Source organism: Xyrauchen texanus, chromosome 37 (genome assembly GCF_025860055.1).
Source record: "Xyrauchen texanus isolate HMW12.3.18 chromosome 37, RBS_HiC_50CHRs, whole genome shotgun sequence".
Taxonomy (NCBI): Eukaryota; Metazoa; Chordata; class Actinopteri; order Cypriniformes; family Catostomidae; genus Xyrauchen; species Xyrauchen texanus.
Window position 1 is genome coordinate 487,938 of NC_068312.1, and position 14,164 is coordinate 502,101.

Genomic DNA, 14,164 nt, shown 5'->3' on the forward strand with positions numbered 1-14,164 from the left:
TTATAATGATTTCTGAAGGATCATGTGACACTGAAGACTGCAGTAATGATGCTGAAAATTCAGCTTTGATCACAAATTGCATTTTACAATATATTCAAATAGAAAAGTGTTCTTTTAAATTGTAAAAAGAGTACACACAATGTTGTTTCTGTATTTTGGATCAAATAAATCCAGTCTTGGTGAGCAGAAGAGACTTATTTTAACAGTAGTGTAGGTCTAACATTAAGTCTATGTAAAGAAAATGTATAGTCAGATTACGTCTTTTAACTTAAAACTTGATTTGGATCATTAGGTCTCCTCACATTCATTCTCTTTCTGTCACATTCCTCATTGATAGGCCCAGGGGAGGGGTCTTTTGTCTCCTCAGGTGTGAATTACAATCAATATTCATGATAGTTCACGCCTCCTCGCATGTGAACTTTCTAACACTAAAATTGTCTTACAAAAGTTAAATTACTATATTGTTTTGTATGAATGAGTGATCAGGATGGTTTTCACATCATTTTGTAGCAAAAACTCTAGGCTACAAGATTCAGTTCTAAAGGCTTGTGGACAAATGTTTAGTATGTGTTATATGACCTTATTTCAGTAACTTAAAATTTTTGTTTTTCAAAAACATGCATAAATGTTATTTTCTCAAAAATAAAAAACATATACATACATGTTAATCACATTTTATTGTAGCCCAGTTTGCGTTGAATATAGTGTTATCAGACATTGAAAAAAGCACAAGTGTCACGGCATGTCAAAACTTCTCCAGGGCCCAAAAAACCCTCAGACCCCAGAGTATGGAGCCAAATCAATCTCATTAATAATTCACGCACAAAAAATTATTCACACATGTGTAGACAATTTCACATGTATGAAACCTAATTCATGTACACAAAAAAAAAATAATGTGCATGAAAAAAATATATATTCACAAAAAGCTATTCACATGCACAAAATAAAAGTATGCATACGTAAAATATATTTTACAAACGCAAAATAAACTTCATAGATATACAACTAGTCGCAAAAAGTTTCAAATGTACGAATGTATCCATGAATCTGAATGTGCAAATCGTCATTCACGTGTGAATCCCCTCGGATTTGTGTGTGTGTATTTTTTAGACTTTCCTGGCAGAGCTCTCTTCCCACGTGGGTCTGTCGTACTCTTTAGGCAATCAGATGCAAGCTTAACCAATCATATCATAAGCCACTGATTCTGCGCACCTTTTGCGCAATATGGATTAATTAGAATGGAAATGAAGCCTTTACAACAGTAATCCAGGACACGTGAATGACGATTTGCACATTCAGATTCATGGATACACTCGTACATTTTAAACATTTGAAACTTTTTGCGACTAGTTGTATATCTATGAAGTATGTTATTACGTATGCATACTTTTATTTTGTGCATGTGAATAGCTTTTTGTTAATATATATTTTTTTCACGTGCATTTTTTTTGTGTACGTGAATTAGGTTTCATGCATGTGAAATTGTCTACGCATAATAATATATAATAAAATAATAATTTTTTGTGCGTGAATTATTAATGTGATTGATTTGGCTCCATACCAGAGGGTTAAACTATTCACTCAAGCACATTAGCACCATAAACTATCAAACAGCCATGACATTTGCAATATTCATTAAACCGTTTACTCACAGTTTTTCTGTCAACTCCAAGTGTTTATAACTGCCCCAATCTTCAATAACAGCTTCAATCATATTATGAATTATTCACAAGAAGTCCATGATGATATTAGCTGCACATACAGTACTGTATATAAGATGTTTCACAAAAGCATTTGTCTTAAGATGGTTATTTAGATCTTCAGCTTTAGTGTGTCACTAGGAAATATAAATGTTAGACTCCAAAACATTACTTTTGCAAATAGAAAAGATTAGAATAGAAGAACAGGGAGTCCTGCAACAGATGTCATGACACCCACAGAGACCCCCACTGAACATTGTGTCAGTCTGAGATTACATGAAGAGACAGAAGCAGTCGAGACAGCCCAAACAGATAGAAGAACTGTGGTGAATTCTCCAAGAAGCTTGAACATCCAATCTGCCAACAACCAAGAAAAACTGTGTGCAGGTGTATCTAAGAGAATTGATTATTGATAGAAGATTAGCTTTTTTATGTTTATTGGACTTTGTATGACATTAAGTGATAAAGAAAACTATTTATGACATTATTTTTGAAGACATCCACACTAAGCAATATTTCTCACAAGAGTCTAAAACTTTTGCACATTACTGTACACAGTCCATAGCAAAATGAAAAAGACGCACACACATAGCTGGACTGGCGACCTGTCCAGGGTGTCCCCCGCCTTTCGCCCAATGTTAGCTGGGATAGGCTCCAGCCCCCCGCGACCCTGTACACAGGATAAGCGGTTGACGATGGATGGATGGATGGATGGCACACACATAGCTGCACTGAAGCGCACATGGCCAGAAATGCATCCGAACGGTCAAAGACATTCAGCTAGTGCTTGTTTACATACAACAACAATTAAAATAGCGCAGATGGGCTGATACCGCATCTTTTAAAAGCAACGCGATAAACATGACAACGGTCAAAGACATCTGTGAAATTCATGTTATATACACAATAAACTTCAGATTAGTCCAGCTGGGTCCCCTTTGCTGTTCAAGAATAGTTAGTAACCCTAGTCCTGTCTCTTTCACGCTCTGTTTACGATACACACTGAACGCCAGTGGGCGGGGCCAAGGGAGCAATTACATATTGTGGGGTGTGTGAATACAACTGAGCACAGTTTTGAAAACAGGTGGGAACTATAAATGCTCTTTTTAGATGGGGAGGAAGTTTGGAGTTCTGAAATTTACAGTTTGTATTTATAGTATAGTTTCCTCTTATACTGTATGTTTAAATATCAATTTCCATTTCATGCCCCCTTTAATATATACTGTATATATCTCTGCAATTCATGTCTTGTTGTATGTTATATACAGTATTGCGTTTACTGGGTTTATTGTGTATTTAATGTGTATATATATTTTTTATCCCCTTTTCTCCCAATTTGGAATGTCCAATTTCCACTACTTAGCAGGTCCTCATGGTGGCGCGGTTACTCACCTCAATCCGGGTGGCAGAGCACAAGTCTTAGTTGCGTCCGCTTCTGAGACCGTCAATAGGCGCATCTTATCACGTGACTCATTGTGCATGACACCGCAGAGACTCACAGCATGTGGAGGCTCATGCTACTCTCCACGATCCACACATGACTCACCACATGCCCCACTGAGAGCGAGAACCACTAATCACCACCACGAGGAGGTTACCCCATGTGACTCTACCCTCCCTAGCAACCAGTCCAATTTGGTTGCTTAGGAGACCTGACTGGAGTCACTCAGCACGCCCTGGATTCAAATTCACGACTCCAGGTGTGATAGTCAACGTCAATACTCGCTGAGTCCCCTTAATGTATATTCTCTTTAATTGTTTGTATTTACTGTAATGTCTGTTGCACTGTGCAGTCAAACTATTCACGTCTCTGTTTCCCTGCTTACCCAGTAGTGTTGTTGGTCCCTCCCTTTAGAGACTGTACTGAATGAACCCACACCACCTCTTTTGAACCAGCTGTCCTCAGTTTCACATCAGTATATTACTGTAGCTCACAGAACACACCTGTGTGTTTATAAAAGGAAAGGCTCGATCCCTCTGAGATAACTGAGGAACAAAACAGAAACAGAATCCAGTTTCTTCAGACTGTGAGAGGGGGAAACCGCTCAAACTGACCTTGTCTGGGTATTTCTGCACCAGTTCACGCACTTTAATGGCACTGCCGTGTGCCGCCTCGATGACCAGCCGTCCTGGATGATCCTGCTCTGTGGACTGAGACAGCAACTTCTCCAGGACTGAAATAACTGTACCTGTCACACACAGAGAGAGAGAAGTTAAAACACTGAGGAAAGAAATGATAGGAGGCCCAAATCATTCACCCAAACTGAAAGTTCTATCCCTAAGTTTCCCGTGGGACATTACATAGCCAACCATTACTGTCTCACAGCTCAAAACCCTTGTAAACTAGTCAGAATGAGTCATAATGTCACAAGTCACACACATATCACAAGCAATCCAGTGATGGCATGTGAGGGGGATACACTGAAAGACATCACACATGAGAAACAAAGCCTTCATCATGGAAGAAAACAGAAGATGTATTTATTAGCCAGAAAATGATCAGCATACATGATCTGAGAGAGGAGTGGTGTGTTCAGGTACTTCCAGCGAGTTCTTACTTCCTGATTCGCTGGAGTTCTCTGCGGTCATCAGATTGGCGTCGACCTCACCGGGCTGAACAGACAGACACGCGGGGTTAAAGGTCCACGTCTGACCTCCGAATGCCACACGCAGGTCACCATCTGCATACACCTTCAACACCTTTCCAACCTGTCCCAAAGCCTGACACACCCACACACACACACACACACACACACACACACACACACACACACACAGACACACACACAAACACACATTTACATTAACACATTTATTTCTATAGCACATTTAAAAGCAACACAAGTTGGCCAAAACACTGTGCAATCATTTAAGTAATGATAAATACACCAGAAGAATGCGTCCTTGTCTTGTGTGTCTGCTGTCAGTGAGTGTGTTTGTTGTCTGTACAGCTGGAGTTGAGCTGACTGCCCCCTGCTGAACGAAACTCGTCCTGAATGGAATTTGGATTGAAATTTAAAGGGCACCTATTATGGAATTTTGAAAATTACCTTTCATGTAGTGTGTAACATAGATTTAAGTGAACAAAAACATCCTGCAAAGTTTTATATATAAAAAAAGTTATTGTCTCTCAAAAGTAGGAGTCGACTCTGAGTCAATGTAATGAATCGATTTTCCAACGAGTCATTTTCCTTTTCGTTGTGACGTCAAGACGAAAAATTATCAAATTGTCCGGCCCACTCATTGCGCGCGGAGACACCAGGGAAAACTTGAAAACATCTTGTTGACCAAAAGGCGACCTTTTTTTCACTGCCCAGGGATGAGCATGTGAAGAATCAGTGGCTAGAGTTTATATTTACAACTATACCACACAAGTATAGCCCGAACCTTGTGCCTTTTTTTTACTACAAAGCGGTGATGGGCGTTCTGTTTCCGACAATCTCTGCACAGAGTATACCAATCACAACTGACTGGGTCATCTGACCAATCACTGCAGTCACGCAAAGGAAAAATGAGTCGTTGAACGAATCATTTGGGAGTCGGTGAGCAAATCAGGTAAACATAAATGCATATTATAAGACAACAAAAGTGTTTTTTGTCATTGCATGCATGTAAAACTGTTGTTGGGGACTCCCAAAACAATATTAGGAACATTTTAAATGCCATAATAGGTGCCCTTTAAACGCAATCATGAAGGTGCTACTTCAGGCCAGAGTATGTGAGCGGAGCAGCAACAATTTCCCCTCCGTGCTCAAAGCATTCTTTAATCACTCCGCTCCAGCTCCACTCCGGGTTGTCCATTTCCCGTTCCTCATTCACTCTGCACTCCTGGATTAGAGAAACCCCGCTCCTTGTTCGCTCCATGTCAAAATTAGCGCCTAACTACCTCTCCACTGTAAATTCATTTCAGTATGCTTTTTAATATCACAACCTTCCATGCAGAAGATGTATTAAATAAAAAATAAACACTTAATACTAGAAGAAAAGCTACAATGTGCTTTATTAGAGCACTAACATTAGCCCAAGACTAAATTATATCATTTTTATAGCTTAATTGTGACACATATCGGCAGCATTCTCTGGGTTTCATCAATTAAATAAATTGTTAGATGCAAAAAGATGACAAAAATAAATAAAAACTTTAAATTAAATATAAATTACCAAACTAAAATTATTTTTATAAATTACCAGAACAAAACAAAACATTACATTAAATTAATAAATTACCACAAAAAAACATTATAAGGAATATGTATTATTGCCTAATTATTATGTATTATTTTCTATTATTGCACTTCTTTTAATTAACCTTGCCCTATAATTCTGTGAACGAAAAAAAATATTCTCAGAATGTTCTACACTTAAGATAAGACTGTCAAAACTATATGTTTAATATACATACATATATCGTTTTAAAATCTTCCTCTAATTGCATTTGCTGAGCTTCTTCATCTGCAAATGAATAACGCATAAATTAGCCTACGGCACTAAAATAAATTCAGATGTCAATGGATTAAAGTCAAACTACACAATATTAACATGTTGATTAGTTCAGTTGGTGTTTTGCGTTGTTAAAAGTTCATTTCTATTTAATGCGGGACATAATAGCCTACAGTTAAGATTGTGATGCATTACATTAGAATGATGATATGATTATTCAAAATATTTAATAGAGGAGAGACATAGATGTATGTTTTGATGACGTTTAGATTTTCTCTCCACATATGAACGGATTATCATCGTGTTTTCTGGACACGTCTTTTAAGATTTCGCAAAAAACCTTTGATCTTGTCAATCACCTCCCCACTCGTGTTCTCCTTCGCCATCCCATCATTCATTTTCAATAAACGGCAGTTGATGCAGGAATAAAGAGATGAGACACAAGCATGTAGTTAAGTCAAGCTTTACAGCAAGATTAACTCAATAATAGGGGGCGTGAAAACAGAAAGCGAAAGTGACCTTTGCGCTGGATGTCGCAAGAGTGCTACTAGATTTAAAATGTTTTTTATCACATTCTTTCTGGTTATATTATAAATTCCATCTTTTCTTCATTCCAATAGTGTTTAACACGGCTCAACAAGTGGTGAATTATTGCATTAAGGTCTGTTAACAGGTGTTAGTGGAGCGCTCTTGGACCGAGAGAAAACACTGATGCTCCAATTTTTTAAAAACCCGCTCCTCGCTCCGCTCCCACTCCGCTCACATACTCTGCTTCAGGCTGACACGATTAGTTGTGTTAATTTGATTAACATGTTGTTTTTTTAAGTAATTAAAAACACTGAATTAAAATGTTAAACTGACAGCCTTAAAATAACATTTAATACAATTCTATTTATTATATTTCTATGCATGAGTACAGTACACGGTTGTGCTGTTGGTTTTTTTGCACATATCCAGTGAAGAGAACACAAGAAACACTTTTCTTTATTAGAAATCCAACACTGCACATAATAATGAAACACAATACACAGAACATAACATCATCAAAGCACACTGCCTCTGTCAAAACAGTTTACGGAGAAATCGCTGGAGATTTTAAATCTCCGGTGCCATTGAGCTGTTCTCATGTTTCCATTCAAGTTACGAATTCAGAATAAAGCAGTATTTCCATCCCATGTGTCCAACAGAAGAAAATTGACACTTCTGAGGAAATGAAAATTGAAGTCGAAGCCTCTGTTTTTCTAATGAAATGTAATAAATGTCTTTCAGCGCCAGAAGTCTTCTGTCTGTCACAGTTCTGGGAGGTAATAGTAGATAATCATTGTGATAACAGACTTTAACATTTCACAATCACCTGAACAACATCTGAGACGATATTGAGGATATTTTCTGAGGGATTATGTATTCACATGACTTGTTGAGGCAAAGTCACATGACAGTTTTGATGTGCATCTGTATTTCTTTATCAATTCTGTAGGAATATATTATTGAGTAAATGTGTCTGTCATAGTTTATGCACATGTTGATAAATGTATCCACCTCAAGTGAGTGTATAAGTGTTGTATGCACATTCTGGAGATTGTGCATACAACACATTTTTTATGCAAAATCCTAAAATTTGCACAAAAATACCTGAACTAAACTCAAAATCACCAACTAGATCACAATATGAATTCATTTTCTATCGGCAGCAGATTTACCACAAATACAGTGTGATTATTCAATATATAGGCCAGAGCTTGAGGAACCTACTGGAGCCATACTGTCTGTCCACTCTCCATGACCGACCTGTAACCTCTTCACACTGTCAATGTCATCAAGAACCTTCACCAGCTCACCCACTGCAAAGGTATTCACCTGCAGAGAAAGACAGACAGAGAGAAAGGCAGGTTTGTTTGAGGTGAGACGCTATTAGAGGAACAGCAAATTCCTGAAACAGTGATTAGTCAAAGTCGTCTGAGGCTTTAGCTAATCACTATCACAGCATGCACGGTGAGCTATTTACGGGCTGTTTAAACACACAGAGCAGGATTCATACAGCTTTACTGGTTACTAAAATGGCACACAGGTGAAACAGAGTTACAGACCGTCCACTAAAACATGTTTCCTGGGATTGCACTTACTTTGGTCAGAGCTCCTGGATGAAATGTCCAGCGTATATTGTTGCTGTACTGGACTCTCACATCTCCACGGTCTGTTATTCGGTGCACTGTCCCGATTCTGGAGATGTACTATCAAATACAATTCAAAGAAATCAATAACTGTTTGTCGAGCACACAGACCTTCAACCACAGACAGATCAAGGATATTTTGGTTCACGGGCTGAATGTTTTTACGAGGGCTGTGATGAGACGTCATTGTGTGAGGATGTGAGGAGTTGTGTGTGATGGCAATCTTTCAGAGTAATCCTGTTGACAATAATTTTATGATGGACTGAAAATTTCCATAGGCAAACTTAAACCTACCGTTCCTACCATCACTTAGACTGATGTTTTCATCTGAATGTGTGTTTTGATATCCAGTGTGTTTTACTGGCTGACATCAATTACATATTATATTAATACATTACTTTTCACTATAAGTTACAGAACTTTTTGGATTAAAAAAAGAAGATGAGCAGAAAACGTCATGGTTACTGTTGTAACCTCTGTTCCCTGAGGGAGGGAACAAGACGCTGTGTCGAATTAAGTGACACAAGAGGTCTTCCTTGGGAGCCTCACGTACCTCTGAACTTGAGAAAAGGTCAATGAGAAATTGGCAGACAGAATTGGCAAGTCCCGCCCCCGGACATAGGGGTATATAGGGAAGCGGGCATGTGTCTGTCAGTCAGGTTTTTGCACTAAGGAGCTGAGAATAAGGTACGGCCATTTACAGTGGTAGGTCTATTGCTGTGACAGAAGGGACACAACATCTCGTTCCCTCCCTCAGGGAACGGAGGTTACAATAGTAACCATGACATTCCCCTTCTGTCACTCACTGTGCTGACATGGGTGCAAGCAGGCTGCAGCGTGCTAGAAGCAACTGTAACAGCTGTACCTAACCCTCCCCAACGCCCCAGAAAAAGTGTCATATAGAGCCCTTAGGTTCCCAGCACCACTGATGGGGGAACATGTGCTACATGACCAGCATGGGAACAAGCCCGGCAGCCACGGCCTTTTCTCTCTCTATGTCTCTCACATAGAGTGTGAAGCTTAATGCTATCAAATGGGTCGGGGAAGGCGATCTTTCCTGATCCTATTCTTTCAGAGAGAAAAGACCCTACGGAGGTCACATCCTGCCCAGACTAGGGGGAGGTGATATGTGGCTAATAAACCATGTGGGTTGTCTAGTCACATGTGGGAGCGGCGTGGTGGTAGGTCCTGCCTGATGAGGGTAGAGCTCTACAAACACGGCACTGGGGGCAGTGGAACTGCTCAAGGGAGACGCGGGTCTGCCGACAGGGGGACTGTACCGCAGAAAATACATCACAGGGAGTTTCCTGAGTGTATTAATTAAGTAATTCGCAATTACCGAGTTCAACCGGCTCGGACCTGACAAAACACGGGACGAGACCGACTTAGCCCTGAGATTGTAAAATTTGGTGTTGCCCAGCCCGCTGCTCTGCAGATGTCTGCTAGCGAGGTGCCATTGGCCAGTGCCCACGAGGATGCCACACTTCTCGTTGAGTGTGCTCGAACCTGCAAGTGGGGCAGGCACGGCCTGGTACTGGTAAGTCAGAGAGATGGCTTCAAAAACCCAGTGAGATAACCTCTGTTTGGAGACGGCGTTCCATTTACGCCGTCCGCCAAAGCAGATTGCTCCTTTCCCAGTTGACCTGAAGCCCTAGAAAGCTGAGGTGCCTGAGAACCTGGTCCCTGTGCGTGCATAGTAACTCTCGAAAGAGAGCAAGGATGAGATAGTCATTGAGGTAATTGAGAATGCGGATGCCCACTTCCTGTACTGGGGCAAGCGCTGCCTCTGTGACCTTGGTGAAGATGCGAGGGGACAGGGACAGGCCAAAGGGGAGGACCTTGTATTGATATGCCTGGCCGTCGAACACGAACCGTAGGAAGGGTCGTGTCGAGGCAAGATGGAGACGTGGAAGTACGCGTCCTTCAGGTCTACCACCGGGAACCAATCTAGCTGTCGAACGCAGGTTAGAATCTGTCTCTGCGTGAGCATTTTGAACATTAGTGCAAAGTTTGTGCAAAGCCCGGTTGAGAACTCGCAAGTCCAAGATTGGTCACAACCCACCGCCTTTCTTGGGTACGATGAAGTAAGGGCTGAAGAAACCCTTATTCATCTTGGCTGGAAGGACAGCTCTATTGCATCCTTGAGAAGCAGAGTCGTGAGTTCTGCCCGTAAAGCGCAGGCATTTTTTCCACGTACGTAGCTGGAGCGAATACCACTGAAACGAAGCGGGAGCTGGGCAAATTTAATCGTGTATTGAATTGAATGTTCAGCCAGAGGTCGCGTTCCTGGACCATGAGGGTGGCCATCGCCCGCCCGAGTGCCCGCCTGTGATCTTCGTGGCTCTGAGAGGGAGGTCGGTGGCAGAGCGCATTTCCTGCTGCACATCGGGGTCGGGACTACCCAGGTGAAATTCTTTGAGTGCCTTGGCTTGGTGGACCTGCAGGTGAGCCATGGCATGCAGGGCGGAGGCGGCCTGTCCGGTGGCGCTGTAGGCTTTTGAAGTCAGCGACGATGTCATCCTACAGGCCTTGGAGGGGAGTACCGAGTGATCACGGCAGTTGGCTGCATTCTCGGGACACAGGTAGATCGCAACCGCTCTGTCCACCTGGGGGACCACAGTGTACCCCTGGGCTGCCCTGCCAACAAGGGTCATGAAAGCAGACGAGTGAAGGGTTCGGTTCCTGGCAGTAAAAGGAGCCCTCCATGACTTCGACAGCTCATCATGCACTTCTGGGAAGAAAGGTACCGGAGGCATTGGGGGGTGGTGTGGCTGGGAGTGGTGCCCTGACCCGAGGTACAAATCATAGAGCCGTGAAGGCTGTGGGGATGACGGAGGGTTCCAGTCCAAGCCCACAACTACAGCAGCTCGGGCAAGCATGTTGGCCATCTGAGTCCTCTGCATCAGAAGCCTGGACACTCTCCGATGCAGCGGCGATGTCCTCATCCAATTACGGGGGCTCAAGGGAGAATGCCGGCTGGCTGCGAGGTGTGTCACACTCATCCAGAGCTGGGACGGAAGCACGCATGCATGCCGGGAGGCGGGTAGTTCGTGGGGATTTACCTGGCGAAACCAAGCCCATCATCATCCCCGAGTCACCTTCATCATCAGCCCGGTCATCCTCAATCCTGTGGGAAGGAGCAGCGATGCGGGGGGGGGGGGGTGGCTGAAGTGACCACAACGCTGCCATGGTAATGTTATCGCAGTGAAAACATGAGCCATCCACAAACTCCACCTCAGTGTGATTGTTGCCCAGGCACACGAGGCAGCGTCTGTGGCCCTCGGTCTTGGAGAGATATTGACTGCATCCAGGAACTACACTGAGGTGGAAGGGCATTTTTAAAAAGGCGCGTCCTGAAAAGGACATTCAACGCCTGCTTGTGTATTGCTCTTTTATGAGTGAAAACAAACTCTTAGAAAAATCAAAACTCTTTTAGGGGGAAAACACTGAAGAAAAACAGAGAAAAACGCTGTTGAAGCGCCCAGGGGCATATACTGCACAGCGTGCAGAGAGAGAGAACGCTGCTGGAAATGCGCCGTAGGATCCAACAGCAGTGCTTCTTGCCAACAGAGGTGAGTGGAACAGTGGTGAAATTCAGCTTGCTAATGCACAACCGCTCGGAAATCTGACTGACAGAAACATGCCCGCTTCCCTTTATACCCGTATGTCCGGGGGCGGGACATGTTTATTCTGTCTGCCAATTTCTCATTGGCCTTTTCTCAAGGTCATATTTACACGAGGCTCCCAAGGAAGACCCCTTGTCTCACTTCATTCGACACAACGTTGAGTGAGTGACAGAAGGGGAACTTGGAATTCTATAATTACATTTTTGTGGTGTTTTCTGATGGCCCCTGGTCACCGTTTGCTTACATTATACTGAAAAGAGCAGCATGAACATTGCAAATCTGCTTTTATTTTCCACAGCTGAAAAGACATAATTCGGGTTCGAGAGGATGTTCATTTTTACATTTAGTAAACTATTCCTTTAAATAGGTCATGTGCACAGACTGTCACTCCTGAAACTTTGACATGTACACGAGTTTCACCTCAGCCATCTTGGGGTTCCAGCCTCCATGTCCCTCTTGCATTTGTCTAAGGATGTCCACCTCCAGGAGACACTTGACCTTATCACCCTGCTGAAACGAGTGAGTGTCTGCACTTTCCTGACGCTTCAGCTCCGCATGCTCTCCTGCACACACACACACACAAACACACACACATGTTGTGTTTCCATGTTTTATGGGAACTTTCCATAAACATAATGATTTTATACTGTACAAATTATATATTCTATCCCATAAAGCTAACACAACCCCTGAACCAAACCCTCACAGAAAACGTTATGCATTTTTACATTTTCAATAAAACATTGTTTGGTATAATTTATAAGCCGTTATCCTCATGGGGACGAACAAATTTTCCACACAATGTCAAAAATTTCGGGTTTTACTATATTTATGGGGAAATTTGGTCCCCAAAAAGTAATACAAACACACTCACACACACACACACACACACACACTCTCACACTCACTCACACACAGGAATTTTCTCTCACAGACACACACACACCCATAAACACACTCAAACCAACATTCACACAGACACACACACAAACAAACTTTCACACACACACGCACACTTACACTCACACGCACAAACTCACACACACACAAACACACGCACTCACACACACAAACGCACACACTCACACACACACACACACACACACTCACACATATACAAACACACACACACTCACACTCACACACACTTCCAAACAAACTCACACAAACAAACACAATAACACATAAACTCAAACTTTCACACACGCACTCACAACATTCACAAGAGAACTCACACTTTCTCACACACACATACACACAAACACACTCACAAATACACACGCACACATTCACATATACACACACACACGCACACAATCACACACACACACGCACACAAAAACACACACAATCACCCATGCACACTCAAAAAAACCTCACAAACACACGCACAAATACACACACACTCACACACATCCTCTAAACCTTACACATCCACTAAATCTAACACTACCCCTAAACCCAACACAACCCCTAAACCCAACACATCCCCTAAACCCAACACAATCCCTAAACTTAACACAACCCCTAAACCAAACACAACCCCTAAACCCAACACATCTCCTAAACCAAACACAACCCTGAAACCCAACAAAACCCGTAAACCTAACACAACCCCTAAACCCAACACAACTCCTAAACCCAACACAACCCCTAACCCTAAAACAACTCCTAAATCCAACACCACCTCCAACACAACCCCTAATCCTAACACATCCCCTAAATCCAACACAACCCCTAAACCCAACACATCCACTAACCCATAAACATCCCCTAAACCTAACACAACCCCCAACAAAACCCCTAAATCCAACACAACCCCCAGCACAACCCTAAACCCAACACAACCCCTGAACCCAAAACAACCCCTAAACCCAACACAAACCCTAAACCTAACAGAACCCCAAACAAAACCCCTAAACCCAACACAACCCCCTAAATCCAACACAACACCCAGCAAAACCCCTAAACCCAACACAACCCCTAACACTAACACAACTCCTAAACCTAACACAACCCCTAAACCAAACGCAACTCCTAAACCCAACACAACCCCTAACCATAAAACAACTCCTAAACCCAACACAACCTCCAACACAACCCCTAATCCTAACATATCCCCTAAATCCAACACAACCCCCCTAAATCCAACACAACCCCTAAACCCAACACATCCCCTAACCCTAAAACATCCCCTAAACCCAACACGACCCCTAAACCCAAC

At 42.4% G+C, this 14,164-nt stretch overlaps 1 protein-coding gene across 1 annotated transcript in view; it reads right to left on the reverse strand.

Annotated features, from left to right (window-relative positions):
- LOC127630610 (E3 ubiquitin-protein ligase MIB2-like) overlaps positions 1–14,164 on the reverse strand; it is a 242,287-nt gene that overhangs the window by 123,495 nt on the left and 104,628 nt on the right. The window contains exons 6-10 of the mRNA XM_052108221.1: positions 12,361–12,503; positions 8,267–8,374; positions 7,896–8,000; positions 4,262–4,424; positions 3,759–3,892 (exon numbers count right to left, since the gene is read on the reverse strand). Coding sequence (XP_051964181.1) covers positions 3,759–3,892; positions 4,262–4,424; positions 7,896–8,000; positions 8,267–8,374; positions 12,361–12,503 — 653 coding nt within the window. The remainder of the gene's footprint in view (positions 1–3,758; positions 3,893–4,261; positions 4,425–7,895; positions 8,001–8,266; positions 8,375–12,360; positions 12,504–14,164) is intronic.